The sequence below is a fragment of the Phoenix dactylifera genome, unplaced genomic scaffold (genome assembly GCF_009389715.1).
Source record: "Phoenix dactylifera cultivar Barhee BC4 unplaced genomic scaffold, palm_55x_up_171113_PBpolish2nd_filt_p 000281F, whole genome shotgun sequence".
Classification (NCBI taxonomy): Eukaryota; Viridiplantae; Streptophyta; class Magnoliopsida; order Arecales; family Arecaceae; genus Phoenix; species Phoenix dactylifera.
The window spans coordinates 230,066-246,442 of NW_024067765.1; the positions used below are offsets into that span (position 1 = coordinate 230,066).

A 16,377-nucleotide genomic window follows, 5' to 3' on the forward strand; every position below is an offset into this window, starting at 1 on the left:
AAATAAAATATTCATTAGAAGCAGAATAAGGTTTATACAACTCCAAGAATAGAAATTAAAAATATAAAAACCCTTGGCCCTTTGTTAGGGCTACATCCGGCCCTGGAGAAGAGATCAGCCCTGCATGGAGTTGGAGACGGCAGCAGCAGCACAGCAGCAGGCTCCCATCTCTTCCTTCATGATTTCTTTCTTTGAAATATTCCCAAAATAACAAAACTCTTCTCTCTCCTCTTATTTTTTATTCTCTCATGTTCCCGTGGCTCACTCCCTCCCCTGTTTCCTCTTCTTCTTCCCGTGGGACTTGCCTCCGAGAGATTGATCGATACCCCAATGAAGAGGAGTCTTCTCCTTGTATAGCCTCACGAAGCTCTCTTGCGGATGGAGTCGAATCGCGGATTACTCGGACGCGTCATGGGTGCTGACTTCGCTGAGATTTGGAGCTGATCCGAAAGTTGGTATGCTGTTGGGATTTGATTCCGAAGCAGAGGAAGGTGAGCTGGTAGTTGATCCGGAAGTCTGTTGTTTGATCTTCGGCTGCAGGGGGTGACGAGGACGTGGACCAAGATGCAAGGAATGCTGAGATTATTCTGTGCATAAGAGAAACTGATCCGTGATCCTTGCTTAGTTGGTTGCTCTCGGAGATGAAGATGAGGTGCCTCTGTTCCGCTGAAGCAGGGGATGTTATTTGGATAAGGATGAGTGAGCCGGATGCGCGGAAGAAGATGAGAGAGTTTGATCTGAAGATCATGGGATCTAGCTTCGGAATGAACATCTAAACTTTATCCTATGGATGACAGGATTAATCCGGAATGAGAAGAAGCTCGGGAATGGCTGGATTTGGCTGTAACAGAGGATTTAAAGCTGTGAACGGCTTGATACGGGATAAAGGCTGGCTATGGAAGTTTGAATCATGGAACATCCGGACGCTGGAGAATGGGAAGACGTTGGAACTGCTGGGATACGAGTGAATCTGTGAAGAAGAACGGTTGGGATGCTGGGTTTATCCGTGGGAAGCTTGAATTCTGTTCGTGGGTCACGGGAGGATGAACTCGAATTGATTGGGAACAGGGATTTGGAAGATGCTGCCGTTGGCTTGGTTCGGGAGGAATCAAACGTTGGCATGCATCGCTGATGGTTGATAACAGGGAGATATGAATCTAGTTGGGATTGGTCGGTTGAAGGTCCTGGTTGGATGCGGGATCACGAATGTGATGCGGAGGGATAACGAGATGAAGCTATATCTACAATCGGCTGGGAGCATGAACAGAGGAGTTTGTTCGGATACGGGAGAAGAGAATGAGGCTTGGTTTTAGATGAATGTCTTGAATGCATGGGAGCTGGGAAGGAGTGGTTCCGGAGGTTAAGGCATTGAAGATTTGCTGGGAACCACCGCACGGGATGCTAAAGTTGGGATGAGGATGTGGACATGGAAAGAATGGGATTGGGTTAGGATCTAGCGGAAGAACATGGCTAAACTATGAATGGGTGTGGTCGGCTGGGTGAGGGGTTGAGCTTATTTTAATGTGATTTGGCTAGGAAGATGGAATTAACCTCATATGGCTGGGAACACGGTTGGGGTGTGGGCTTAGGCAATCCCTCAATTGGATTTGACTTGACCTGCATATATAAAACTTAATAAATAATCCAATCAAACTTTGATAGTTCATAAAAATGCAATGGTGAAGGTAACACATTTTTTAGTTACATTTACAAAATATGTGAATTAAAATAATAATAAGTGCTATGAATAGGATATTAATTTATGCATTATTTAGCACTTATCAGGCATTTTCTGGTCAAGAGGATGAATTATGCGGTAACCATAGTCCATAGGTTTTAGAATGTTGCTTTGCATCTATTCGGCCTATCCGGTCATCAAGTCCCATTGCTAGATGGTTACTTCGATTAGTGCAGGAAGTGTTCTTGTACTACCGGCTTTGGTTTGAACCTGTGAGGTCACACGCTTAGAAGTTTCTGGATTGATCAAATGGTTGATTGACGATTGAGAATCGTCTAGTGGTAAAATAGTCAATGTGATTGACTGATTGCCCTAAGCAATTGTTGCTTGGAGAAGTTAATTGGTGATTGGATCACTGATTAGACTCAATTTGATTGAGTAATAGAGATTGGGCTTGACCAAATTCAAATATGATTTGGAATTGGTAAAACCGTAATTGACACTAAAATTAGTTTGGTGAAAATGTCTAATTTGCCCCAACCAAATCAGATTTGGCTTGAGTCAAATTGGATTGAAATCAATTATGATCCTAGTATGACTAGGACTCGCTTTTCTTTGTGGGACCCACATACTGTATGTGCTAGGACTCGCTTTTCTTTGTGGGACCCACATACTGTATGTGGGATCTACATCCTGCCTAGGTGGGACCCACATACTGTATGTGGAACCCACGTCCTGCATTTATGGGACCCACATATATATGTGGGACCCACATCCCGACCACCTCACCCCTTTGCATGTGTGACATGTGGCGGAGCAGGATACCTCTTTTGCTTGCATGTGTGACATGTGGCGGGCCTGGACACCTCACACTCCTCCTGATGTCATCCATGACCTCATCTGCCTCGTGAGGTCATCCATGACATCGCCTTCCAGGCCACCTCATCTCTTTGCATGCGTGACACGTGGCGTAGCAGGACACCTCTTTTTCTTGCATGTGTGACATATATCCTGGCAGGACACCTCATCGGACACCTCATAGGGACACTTCACCTTCTTCTTGGCCTATAAATAAGCCATCCCTCTTCCTTCTTCTTATGATCAAGAGCACTAGAGAAAAAGAGTGAGAGGAGAGAGAAGCTCTAAAGGTGAAAGCCCAAAAAGGAGTTCTTGTGCTATGAAGGTCCATCTTCTTCCTTCTCTCTCTTTCAGCCAACCTTCTGCCTCTCTGCGAGCTAGCACTCTTCGGAAAGCTGATCATTCCGGAGCTTCGTGTGGACGAGTCTTCGAAGCCGGACGCTTGTGCGGCTGCGAAGCATCCTTGAAGGAACCTCCTTCTAAAGGTAAGAGATCTGATCTCTTTTACGGTTGAGATATGATCTCAATCTTCAAATCACAAGAAGTTGTGATTTATGCATATTTATTTGAATCACACAATCCTCGGGATCTGAGGGCTTTGTGATATTTGGTGTCAAAGCAAAGGATTAGTGGAGACTATCCGATTTCCGGGAACTCTCACGCGTGATTGTGTGACGAAGCGTGGCTCTCCACCCGGGGGCTCATATGATGAGTGCTTTGATAGGCACGCGCGGGTGTCACCCTATGTATTGGGACTGAGCCCGCGCCACATGTGATGTGCAGTTGAAGACTATTTTCGACTGGTATCAGAGTCAAAATATCTAAAATATCAAGCATGTTTTGGGTTAAAATGTTTAACCCGTTCTTTCTGCATAAAATTTTCTGAAATTCATGCTTAGCCCTCTGCACGCACACCATCTCATATAACCCCCACTGGTAGGATGCCAACATATAACCGCTACTAGTAGGGTATCGATATACCAATGCATAACCCCTACTAGCAGGGTGTCGATATATCAGTATATAATTTCTAATGGCAGGGTATCGATATATAGTTAGATTGCGAAATTATTTTGATTCAAACTCTCTTTTTGTAAATTAGTTGCATGATCTAAATTTAAAAATACATAAAACCATCCAATATCAAATTTAATTAGATATAATCCATAATAAAATCAATATCTTCGATCATGCATCAATTAATAATCCATAATAGAAGATGTTCAACAAATAAATACTATGCTTTAAGTTCATGAATCACAAATAATACAATCAATCAAATGAGTTCAATATTTCCGACCATGCATCGTTATAATATTTTAAAATAAAGTAAATTTAGAAATAAAATATTATTTGTCAAATTCATGCATCATGAATAGTATGATTCAAATTTATTAATATAATAATTTTATAATTTGCTGATAAATCTAGAAAAATAGTCACATTACTTAACCTTTCGAGCGCAATCCAATTCAGATCCAATTAATTTCAAAAACTTCTCTGAGAGCCTAATCTTCAAAAATTATATTTTTAATTAAAATTTCAGCATAATTATTCTAAAAATAAAAAGTCTAAATTTCAACACCCTCATATGTCTGAGCAAGTGGAAGTATCCGACATCCCGGTCGGTCTAATCAAGACGAAACTCAATTGATCATGTTCAGACAGGATATAGGTGTTTGATCAATAAAAATTAGGGATGGCCAAATCTAACGGAGTCAAGCAAGGGCCAGGATTGGGTGGCACACCGCCTGATGACCCTAGATCAGAATCCTTTACTAGAGCTAATCCAAAAGTTACTAAGAGACATCCTTAATTGATCCAACAATCCAAGGGAGAAAGTAGAAAGAGACAATCTAGGTAGAGAGAAACAAGAGAGAAAAAGAAAGGGGAAGAGAGAAAAAAAGAGTGAAAGAGAGAATAGGGCCTCTCTATCTAACCAAAAAAGAGGAATGGAGGGAGAAAGGGTTGGCTATGGTGGTGCCTAGGGTCATGAACCCCCAGCAGACCAACAGGCGACCGATGGCGGCGGATGGCCGACATCATCAAAACCAATCAAAATAGGGTTCTAATCCATTAACCATGAAATAGAGATATCCCGGCATCAGGAACTCCGTCCATGGTCGTAAGCCACCGAGTGGAAGCAGAGGGAGACCCCAGCGACAAACATCGGTGGCGAAAACAACTGAAATCGAAAGAAAATAGGGTTGATTTTCGAAAACGAGAAAAAACAGAGTGTTTTCGACTAGAATCGAAGTTCTAAGGAGTCCGGAAGAAAGAGAGGAAGGATCAATCAAGGGTGGAAGGTTCGTTACTAGTTTTTCGGCAGCTTTTGTCCGCACAACGGTACGAACGATGATCGGCACTCAGAGAGAAATATCGAAGAAATCTCTAGCAAAGAACTCCAATCAAGGCTGCAAACTCTGGTGGGGTGGAAGAGAGACCAGGGAGGAGCTCTAAATAGCTTTGGTTATGATCGGAATCCAACTTGGAGTCCGATTCCATTTGATGAACACGAGAGGAAGAAAACTCCCATCAAGAGTCTTTTCCCTCTTCGCACGTGCGCCACACATATGTCAAATTTTTATTTATTTATTTATTTATTTTTTTGGGCCAAATTCTCTGGGCAATCAAGTGGACCGGGCCAATTACTGGGTATTACCATTTGTGCATCAATTGCGACAATGTGAAGATTAGGATTGAGAATTCTTTAGCTTCATCCCCGTTTTGTTGTTTATTTAAAGGCAGCTTGTTTTGGTTTTCTTATTTTTGAAATTTTGTTTGCTGATTTTGAGGAGCTGAAGGCTGTAATTGCTTAAGGAAAATGGGCAAGGGGTCCATGGTCAGCTAGGTAAAAAGTTGCACCTATCAATATTATCCTTTCTCTTTACTAGCTTGGGAAAAAGAAGAAGATAATTGTCATAATACTAATCCGAGCTATAATGCCTGGTATATTTTAGTCATACCGATGAGTTGAAGGTGAAAGAAGAGACAGGCGCACGATTAAGATGCTTCCCATTTGAGCAGAGCCCCTGGGCATGCAGAAGACATACTTCATGACTGGTAATCCGGCAGATGAAATTGCAATTTTTGCGAAATCTTACTTAGTTCTTTGTCTTCACCCTTTTGCAAATCACTAGTTCGAGAGAATATCTTCCTCTTGTTTCACTAATGTATTCATGTAACAATACGCATTTATATCTCTGACCCTTGCTTTTTAAAATTATATAAACTATAGGGTCATATTATTATGTTCTTATGCGTTGCTTCTTGTAATTTATGATGATTCTATATCTCGGGGTTAAAAGGTTGGCACATTAATGACTGGTTGTTAGCATCTAATCATTTGTACATTGTTCTATCGGGTAACATTTTAAGAATGCTTGATAGTCTATGATAAGGCTTATCTTGCGTTGGGCAACATGACAATAACCCAGAAATTTATGACTAAGTCGTTTACTTGTATCTATCGGTTCGGTGATCCTTTTTTTTTCGAGGAATATATTGGTTCGGGTGATCAGAAAAATGCAACGGTAGTGACTATTTTAATCATGCAAATAGGTTGATAACAGAATAAACCAAGAAAGCTTTACTGGAAGATAGAGCAGATCTCTTCAAGGAATCTCTCCCCTGTGCTGTGCCAGAAACTTATTTTGTTATGGATTCTATCATCAATCATAGCCACATATACTGTTGCAGGAGTACGTAGAAATGCAGGTTGACAATTACTTAAAGCAAGCATGCCTGAAATCTAACACCATTGCTGTTGCCTCCTTTTTTTTCATAAGCCATTGCCGGTACCGCTGCTCCTCTGTATCTCAGCATAATTGGATTTATACTTTTTATTTCTCGCCGAGACTTGGGTGTAATTTGCCCGCTGTTCCAAACCGGGCATTATACACGGTATCCCGGGGTCTGCATTAGCCAAGCCAACAATATGCTTGCTCTGCCCACGCTAATCGATACTCGTTATGGGATGCCTTATTACTAATTTTTCAACAAGGAGTTTACTTCTGAGCTAAAACTTCTTCGAAATAAACATTGCTCCAGAAGCCTGCGACAGATGAAAGATGCTGATCTTACATTTGATAACATTAGTTGATGGCGGACAGTATCTTCAGTTCTTTGTTCTTATTAGTTCTTGTTGATCTTGTTCATTAGCTGCAGCAACCAAAGAAAAGATGAGGTAAGCTTCGGATAATCTCGAGCAACGGTCAATATTACGATAGTGTTTTTTATTAAATGACCGAACTTGAAATTATCTAGCTGAGATAGACCATGGATTGGTAAAAAAGGGTAGCCAACCCCTGACCACGTCTTCTATCATTGAAATTTAAGCGTGCTCTATTTAGATGATGCGATCCGAAAGTGAGGGAAGCCTCCGGAAGAAGTTGATGGCCGTCGGAGGCTTGCAATCCCGAAACATGGGGTGCCTCAGATAGTAGAACCCCACAACTGCTGCCACCAACTTGACCGGAACCAAGTAGAGTACCATCGACACCAAGAAACACAGAGCCACGAAGATCCCTGTTGCCCGCGGGTCTCGCCATGTCACCAGCGCCTGCACACGCTCCGCCTGCGCAGCCACGTCCCCGAGCATCGTCTGCACCCTTGCCGCCACCCCGCGCAGCCGGTCATACCTCGCCCTCACCACCTCCGTCCCTCTGACGCTCGGCACCGGGTCCATCTCCTCATCGATCTCCTCCCTGTCCGCGCCCTCTGCCTGAGAAGACCGCACGCACGGGTGCGGCGCCGGGCCCCGTGCCCGCCACCGGTACCTCCATGCGCCCACGGCGAACGCATGGAGCGCCAGCGTCGGCCCCGCCAGCTCCGGGTACCAAACCAGCAGCACCAGCACCCCGTGCGCCAGCATCGTCGAGGTCGGGTTCCGCCATGTCCGCGTGTCCTCCACCCATCGCGCCGTGTCGGCGACCCAGCCCAGCGCCACCACTATCCGGTGCCAGTTGGCCCGCACCTTCCGCATGCTGAAACCCCGGGGCTCCGCCGCGTCCAGCATCCACATCACCACCTCCCTCTTCAGCGACGGCTCCGACCGGGATAGGTGGCCGGCGATGATGCTGGCTGCAGCCAGCCGCAGCGGCTCCCGCTGCGGCCCCCTGATCGGGCGGAGATGGTGGATCAGGGGCTGCATCGGCTGCCCGTACATGTGGAGGAGGTCCAGCGTGGATCGGGCCGGAGTGAACCGCACGGCGAGCTCGATCTCCCCCATCCGCTTCACCCCGGAGGGGAGGACGAGGAGAAGCGGGTAGGAGCCGCGGTAGGCCCGGTCGGTCTCTAGCGTGGAGATCCGAATCCGGATCTTCCCCATCGGGCGGCATGCGGCGTCCATGGAGCCATCGAAGACGGCCACGGTGAGGACGGTGCACGGGTCGTAGACCGGCCACGTGTACTGCTCATTCCAGGCTGGGTCGAAGCTGTCGGCCATGGTGCGGGTGCGGGCCCACTTGGGTCCATATTTGGCGACCGCGAAGGCGTCGGTGGAGCCCTTCCCGTCGACGGTCCGCATGGGGAGGAGCCCCCGGCACCCGATGATCCCAAGCTCCACCAACCCGACCGGTGGCCGCCACAGCTGCCTCGCCGAAGGCCGGAAGTCGCTGCTTGAATGCGGGGGCTCGTCCGCCACGTGGTAACCCCCGTCGAGACAGACCCGCACGTGCAGCCGGCTGCTGGTCATGTGGCGGCTCTTCCTCCCCTTCCTTGTCACCTCGACTGGGAGGACGTCCAGCCACCGGGAGGCAACCTTCCGGTCATCGACGCGGCGCTCGACCGATGAAAGCGGGATCTCGGCGGTCCCGACGACGACTGTGTCCTTCCCGTGGCGGATCTCGAGAGAGAGCACTAGCTTTTGGTCCTCCCCCAATGGTTCGGCCGCCACGAAGATTAAGTCCTCGTTCCACGACGGCGCGCCGTTGCGACTGACGGCGTTTCGGGTCCTGAGCACCTGAAAAGCTAAACTCACCCGGACAGAGATCCCGGATTCCTTGGGTTGCACCGTCAGGGTGTCTTGGGCCTCGATGACGGTGGCCCGGAGGTACCAGAGCTTCGGGGAGACGTAGACCTTCGACCGGGAGCTGGCGTGGCTGGCTGGCGTGTCGGCCTTCCACGAGCTGGCGAACGACTCGTCGGCCTGGGTGCCTGTCCACGTGGCGACCATTAGGTCCGCGCCGCGGACTCGGCCGCCCTCGAGGCGGTACCATTGTGGGGCCAGTGGGCTATCCGGTGGGTCCCGCATGGGCACCTCGGACACGTCGAAGCAGATGCCGCCGAGGAAGTGCTTGTCGTCATCGGCGTTGAGGCCGGATTCAGGCGGAAGGTCCCACACAGAGACCTCCAAAGTGGAGGAGTCAGCCAAGGGGTCGCGAGCGAAGGCAAACGTCTGCTCCCACTCGAAGAAGGCCGCCCTCCGCGCCGTCCTGGTGCTGACGTGCCGGCCGAAGGCCGCCACCCTGACGTGGGGCTTAGCGCCGCCTGGAAGCGACCGGGCACGGACGACACGGACGAACAGGTATTGCATCTTGTCCACCAGATCAAAGGTGGAGCGTTCCCTGGCCTCCAGCGGTGGCTCTACTTGCCGTGGCTGCGGGACCCACTTGAGAATGGCTTCTTTTTCTGCATCCGCTGCTGGTGGCGGGGGTGGTTGGGCTTCAGCACCAGATTCTGGTGGAGATGGCGAGTCGGCTTCTTGTGTCTGTGAGGCCTGATCAGTTGCTTCCGCATGCTCCATGCCATTCTCCGATGATGTTGCTGGAGTGTCCGATTCTGTTGGCGTATCGGCATTGGCATTAGTTTCTGGGGAGGCCGGTGGCGGCGGAACTTCAGGTCCTGGCTTAACGTCCTCAGAGGATTGCTCTGCAGGAGGTGCCGGCTCGGTCTCCTTCGGAGGTTCCGCCGGTGCTCCAGTCTGTGCAGCTTCTGGAGCATTGGCCTCCGGCACCGGAGGTGCTGGATCTCCACCTTCTGCCAGCGGCGGAGCTGCCGGCTCACCAGTATTTGCAGCGGCATCTGGTGGAGGTGGGGACGGATCAGGGAGGAGTTCATCGACATAATAAATTCTCAGGCCGATGTCGCCTCGGATCCAGCCGAAGAAGCTCTTCTTCTCCAACGGGAAGTGTATGAGGGCCTCCTCACCCTTCTTCACAAACTGCCGGGGGTCTAGCCGGACCCGCCCGAGGAAATTGTTCCTCCGGCTGGGCCCCACTTTCTGATCGTGGTACACGATGGCCTCCAACGGCTCACTGGCCACGTCGAGGGCACCGGTGACATTGAACCCCAGCACCTCATTCCATACAGGGTTGAGGTCGCGCAGGATTGTCCGAGTCTTCTTCCGCTGCCCATCAAAGTCTATCGTGACAAACGGGCTCGAAGTCCCCATCCCATCCTTGGGAAGGAGGTTGCGAGCCTCCACAACCTCGACTATGAGCTTCCGGGCCATGGCGGCCATGGTGATGTGGCTTTCTGGCTGGTGGTGTGGCTTCTCAAAGAGTTGGGGTGGCTTTGTCACTCATATATATTAGGTTGCGGGCTTCTTTGCAGTGTGGTAGCGTTGGAGAGCGCTGGAGGTGGAGGTAATTGATATGGGTGATGCTGAGGGAATTAAAGAGAGTGGTAGTGGAATTCTTAGCTGTGCAAAGTATAGTGTTAAAAACAGTAAGCAAGGGGAAAAGAAGTTCTCAACTTCATGTGCAAGCAGGCTTTTTAATTTTGGTTTCCCATGACTTTCCTCCACTGCTTTCTTTTTATTTTGGGTATCATCCTCCACTGCTTTCTTATCACCGCACTTTATGTTAGAGATTCCCAATCTTCTCTGTGTCCGTGCTTGAGCCACCCCTCATCTTTAGGCACAGTGTTTCAAATTATCAAATGCAGAAAGAGGTGCCATCTCTTGCAGCCATGATTCAAAAACCATGCAAAAAGTCTTTAAAGTTGCTTGAATGCTCACCGACCAGGCAAAAGAGGTCTTGCCCTCATTCTGCTTACCTACCCTCTCAAGTGCGTTGCCCATGTCTAGTACTTAATTTAATATTACTGTAAATATTAGTTACATTTTTTGGTAAGATAATGTATTATTTGATTCATAAGTGCTTACAGCTCTATATGAGCTTTCAGTGGTGCTTCACTAAGCTTAGATTAGTTACTCTTTATTAAATCTAAAAATAGTGCTTGCTTTCTGTCTTTAGTCTTCTAGCTTTTGAATTTCAGGGACCTTCGGTAAGTAAAACTATTTCAAATATATGGAGCAACAAACATGTTACTTTGGAAGGAAGGAATTGGGAATTACAGGTGCTTTAGTTGAAATAAAGAAGCTCCCTGCTTTTATATAGGAGGGCATGGATTTTGTGCTACGACCAATTGGATCCATGTAGACTATTTTGGATCCAATGGTTTCGATGAAACCGATCTTTTAGAAGCTTCTAACCGCACCCTACCATCATAACGCTTCTCCTCTCTCCCATCACAACGCCTCTCCTCTCCCCCTTCAAGTTCGAGCCCTCTTTCATTAAAAAAAATATTGATGAAAACTCAAGTGGATCCAGTTCCATCTTCCTCAGCGAAGGTTGGAGCGAATCTTATCGCCTCTCATCCCCTTAAATCTTCCTCAAGCCACAGCATTCATAAAGGAGGCACCACAACCTTTTCCCACCTTTGCCATCACGTCGATGAAGGTCAGAGCCATATTCATCTGTATCATTCATGACATCGCTATTCCTTCCAAATTTGCTGGCGATGCTTCAGATAGATTCATAAGTTTTTTACCATAGAGAAACTATTTGTGGAAATGCCTAAGAGGGATTACATTTTTTTTTTTTCTATTTGGACGTTGGAAGATGGAAATGGGAATGTAAAAACGAGGTGGTAATAAAGACACATAGACATAAGAAAACTCACTTTGTTTCTATGTTTTTTCTCAAATTGCAGATGATGCTATCGAGCAATAGGAAGGTGGCGCCATCGAGTAATAGCAAGATGGCACCATCGGGCTCATAGGGGATCGCTAGGTTGAGATTGCCTCCTTGCTAAAGGAGTATGATGCGAGGTGGAGGTCGGACTTCTTCTGGATATTGTAGTCAATGAGGATCTGACCATCCTCAATCTATTCTCGAGCGAGGGGGATGTGTTGCGTGACTCTTCAATCAACAACCTCTTCACCTGATCTGTCTGGTTTGTAGAGGTAGTAACGTTTGAGTTAGTAATTTTGTGTAGTCCTTCAGCTATCAAGGTGATGCCATTTTGTAATTACAGTAATAAATGGAAACAACTTTGGCCTATATTGTCACCTCATTTTTGGTCAAGCGAAAATGTTTGTCGAACCACCAAATAGCATAGGTCGGTTCTGCATGAAATCATTCTGATCAACCCTTAGGTTGGTGACTTTAGGGGGTTAAAGAATTGAGTTGTCTTTAGTAGAATTTAAAGGCCTTGTTCCCCATTCTCAATTGTGCTCAGATGAAGCCAAAGACTTGCACTTGTTCAAAGGAACATCTCAGGAGCGGATGAATTCTTAGCAGGTTATGGGGGCCTAGCCCCCCATTATCAGCCATGCAGGGACGATGCTTTGGACTTGAAAATCTTTTGAAAAAGCTTTTGTAGATTTGGTGAGCTAATAGCGGGTCATAGAGGCCTCGTCCCCTAAGTTGCTAAGAGTTGCATTGCAGTCAACAAAAGCCTATAGCATTCACTTGATGGGGAAATTTAGTCAACTTCATAATGGTGTGGAAGTCATCATCTCCACCTAGGTTGTCTCGACCTTGAGAGATTGGTTGGCTCATTAGATCTTCTGTATAAGGGCCGAGTCAGGATAGAGGTGTTGCCTCCTCGAAGCCACAAAATGGCTAGCCCAACTTGCACATCGGGCCATCCTGACCTTAAGGAGTCGTTTAGTTCACCAAGTCATCATCATGAGGCCAGTTCAGAATGAAGGTGTTGCTTTCTTAGGTTCGTAAAATGGCTCGTCCAACCTAGGCATTCAGGTTGTTCCGACCTTGAGGGGTCGATTACCTCACCAAGTCTTCGATGCAAGGCCCGATCTAGGATGTGAAAGTGGGTCCTTGGTTCTTCGGTGTTAAGCATGCTGATTTTTTTTTTAAAAAAAAAAACCATTGCTGAACCTGATCGGGTTGCCTACGTACCCCTTCATAAGGGGGATCAAGCCATACGTAGTTCTTTTTAAGTTTTAAAACGCAGCGAAAAAATCGAATCAAACAATTTAATTCATGCATGCTTACAAGATCAAATCTAGAAATTAGCACATTAAGAACACATAGGATTATGCCGGAATCGTTTAAACAATTATGTTAAAACTTTCATGCATGATTAACTATCAAATCTGAAACTTAAAACTCCATTCCAATTAATCTCCGAATATCCATTGAATGGATTCTGGAGATATCTCCATGAGGAGCCCCAAAAGAGGGTAAAACCTCGGAGAATCGGACCTAGATCTTGACACCATAATAAAAGATTAATGTAGGATTAATACCTTTTATGATGGATGAAACTTGTAGATCTGATCCTCTACTTCGCAGCCACGCACACGAATGGCCTCTACGAGAAGTCCACGCGAAGTTCCTGAAGAGATCCAATCCTGCGGAAGTGCTAGCTTGCGCAGAATTTTTTGAGGCTGAAATTTGATCTTCCCAACGCTATCAACTTTTGATCCGCCTTCTTGGAAGAACTTGGAGGGAAGATTTAAAGGGATTGAAGAGGACTTAGATCTGATCTAAAGACTCTTATCAGGGGCTCCTAAAATTAATGGCGCGATGGACTTAGAGGAGGAAGAAGTCAGCTAGATTGAATGCAAAATTTTTTCATGCATGAACTAGGGTTCCTCTCTTTTCTTTTCCCTTTTTTCTTCTTCTTTTTCTCTTTTTTTTCCTTGAATTCGACCACCAGCTGATGGAGGTCCTTTTATTGTTGCTATCCCTTCTAACTTCATGCCAACCATCCCATATTTGTGGAGGATTTTGTGGGATTTTGAATTTTGAATTCAAAATTCAAGCTCATATGCCATTACATGATGAAGCTTGATCTAATCTAAACCATTCATCATGTTGCCACTTTCCTCTTTCAATTTCGAAATTCCCATGCCCCCAATCAGATTAGAGGGTCACGTGGTGATTTTGTGGTGATTAAATTCGAAATTCAACCTTAATTAGAAGTGAGATAAAGATAAGGATGACATATGCCATGAAGAGAGAGAATTTGATCTTATCCAATTCTTTTCATGAATTTATCTCTCCATTTCGACCCATCTAATGATGAAAGAGGTCTCTGATGTTGCCAAGTGTCCCATGGCACCATTAAATAAATTAAATTAATTTTTAATCATATTAAAAATCAATTTATGGCGCCATGCATGGATATGTGACAAGTGGATTTCAAGATCCGAACAGTTTCAGATCAAACCCATTTAGTTTAATTAAATCCTAACAATTAGAATGATCCAATTACCATGGGTTGATCCTAATCCAATTAGGTCAATCCCTAATTAAGCACAAATTTAATCTAATTTAATTTGGTCAACCTAAGTCCTCTTGATTCAGACCTAATCCAATCGGGTCAAAAACCCTGATTGAGCCCAGAATTGAATCTAATTCAATTTGGCTCATCCTTAGTCTAATTACTCAATCCAATTGAGTTCATTAGCAATCTAATTACTAATTAATCCTCCGATAATTACTTTAATTATTTTATAAGATAATTTGCCAATCGAATTGACCAAATTACCCCTGAATGATTCTTAATCATTCATCAGCCTTCTTGATCAATCAGGAATCTTCTATGCGTGTGACCTCATAGGTTCGAACCTAAGCCGGTAGTATAGGAACGACTTCCTACACTAATCAATGTGACCATCTAGCAATGGTACCCGACGTCCGGATAGGCCGAATATATGCGAAGCAAATATTCTGGAACCCTGAACTATGGTTACTGTATAATTCAATCCCTTTGACTCCTAATGCCGGGATGACTTAGAGCTCACTATCAACCCTATAATTAGTACATCCATTATGTGATTAACTTTAGATATCCCGTGACTCCTCACTGGGATTACCCTGGCCAAGGTTTTGCTAAATTAATCACAAGATATTATCTCCTGTTTCCAGGAGGGGTCAATTCCATCTCGACTCACAACTGACTACGCAAGTACTTGACTGCACCCAGTGACCTTTCATCACTGAATTAGAAATTCAGGTAGTCTGGTACCAAAGTACCATGAGTTGCTTGCTAGTCACAAGTTGCGGTCTCAGGTCAGAGGGCCAAACTTATACCCATATCCACTCCGAACATCTCTTGACAGTAGAGCGTTCCGGAATTGGTCACGTTCAGTGAAATATACTCCTACACTTCACCTGTGTGGCACACCAGTGTCTCCACACTCCTTGGTTAAGAGGACAACCAACGTATATGTCACACAACGATCTAATCTCGATAATGCTGTCGTCCTTGTAACAACATATCATTTGGTCGCGAACTAGTTTAAGGACTCGAAGATAAATCCTCCTTTATCATTAATAAGTCCTAAGGACTTCATCATATAAGAGTCCATTTGAAGATGTAAAATGATGAATAATGCCAAAAAATACTTTATTGATTTGTCAATTCATTTACAAAATTCAATCATCAACATGCTGACGATTGACATTTAGGAAACAATTCCCAACAACTCCCACTTAGCCTAAAGCCAATCGGCACAGTATCTAATACCCATCTTCGACTTGTGTTCGTTGAACTCTTTGATGCCGAGAACTTTGGTAAATGGGTCAGTCATATTTTTTTTGTATCAATTTTCTGTAGAATCTGCCACTGTGTGCTGCTTGGAACTCTTCCAGCAGATAGCACCACCTTTAAGAGTAAAGATATAACCCGACACGCTCTTGCTATCATCTCGATCTGATTGAAAACTTGAATCGGTATATCCCTCAAGTTTTAAGTCAGAATCATCGTAGACAAGCCACTGGTCTTTAGTATTTCTCAAATACTTAAGGATGGTTTTTACAACCTTCCAGTGGTTGCTACCTAGATCAGACTGGTGTCTGCTCACTACTCCTAGTGAGTATGCCACGTCTGGTCTAGTACATATCATGGCATACATTATAGATCTCACTGCCGAAGCATATGGAATTCTATCCATACTCTCTCTTTCTTGAGGGGTTGTCGGACAATCCCTTTTAGAGAGATCAATTTCATGGCCCATCGAAAGATAGCCTTTCTTAGAATTAATCATATTGAACCTCTTCAGTATAGTATCAATGTATGTGGATTGGGATAATCCAAGCAATCTTCTATATCTATCTCTATAGATCTTCATCCCTAGGATGTAAGATGCTTCTCCCAAATCCTTCATGGTAAATTGAGATGATAGCCAAACCTTTATTCCTTGTAATGCAGAAATGTCATTCCCGATTAAAAGAATGTCATCCACATATGAAACAAGAAATATGATCACTGAACCATTTGCCTATTTATAAATTCAAGGTTCCTCTTCATTCTTAATGAAGCCATATGATTTGATCACCTTATCAAATCGTATATTCCAACTCCGTGAAGCTTGCTTTAATCAATAAATGGATTTTTAAAGCTTGCACACCTTAGACTCATCTGCAGATATAAAACCTTCAGGTTGCATCATATACACCTTCTCTTCTAAATCTCTATTTAGAAAAGCGGTTTTAACATCCATCTGACAGATCTCATAATCTACGTGTGCTGCTATCGCAAGCATAATCCGAATGAATTTGAGCATTGCCACAGGAGAAAACGTCTCGTCATAGTCAATACCATAATGTTGACGATATCCCTTGGCAACTAGACGGGCTTTA

General features: G+C 45.2%; 1 protein-coding gene and 1 long non-coding RNA gene across 2 annotated transcripts; one reads left to right on the forward strand and one right to left on the reverse strand.

The window, feature by feature from the left end:
* The first annotated feature begins 2,786 nt into the window (after positions 1-2,786).
* LOC103698600 lies at positions 2,787-5,874 on the forward strand. The gene is made up of 3 exons (XR_005507791.1): positions 2,787-3,021; positions 5,341-5,387; positions 5,497-5,874. It is a non-coding gene; the product is annotated as an uncharacterized LOC103698600 (long non-coding RNA).
* A 764-nt stretch (positions 5,875-6,638) lies between these two features.
* Positions 6,639-10,772, reverse strand: LOC103698601 (FT-interacting protein 7). Its single transcript, XM_008780632.3, has one exon. It carries the CDS (start codon positions 9,996-9,998, stop codon positions 6,885-6,887), a length of 3,114 nt encoding a protein of 1,037 aa, XP_008778854.2. The 5' UTR covers positions 9,999-10,772; the 3' UTR covers positions 6,639-6,884.
* Positions 10,773-16,377: the final 5,605 nt, after the last annotated feature.

Bases quoted from the DNA above. Each gene is read 5' to 3' on its own strand.
- LOC103698601 (XM_008780632.3), bottom strand. From the start codon at position 9,998: ATGGCCGCCATGGCCCGGAAGCTCATAGTCGAGGTTGTGGAGGCTCGC.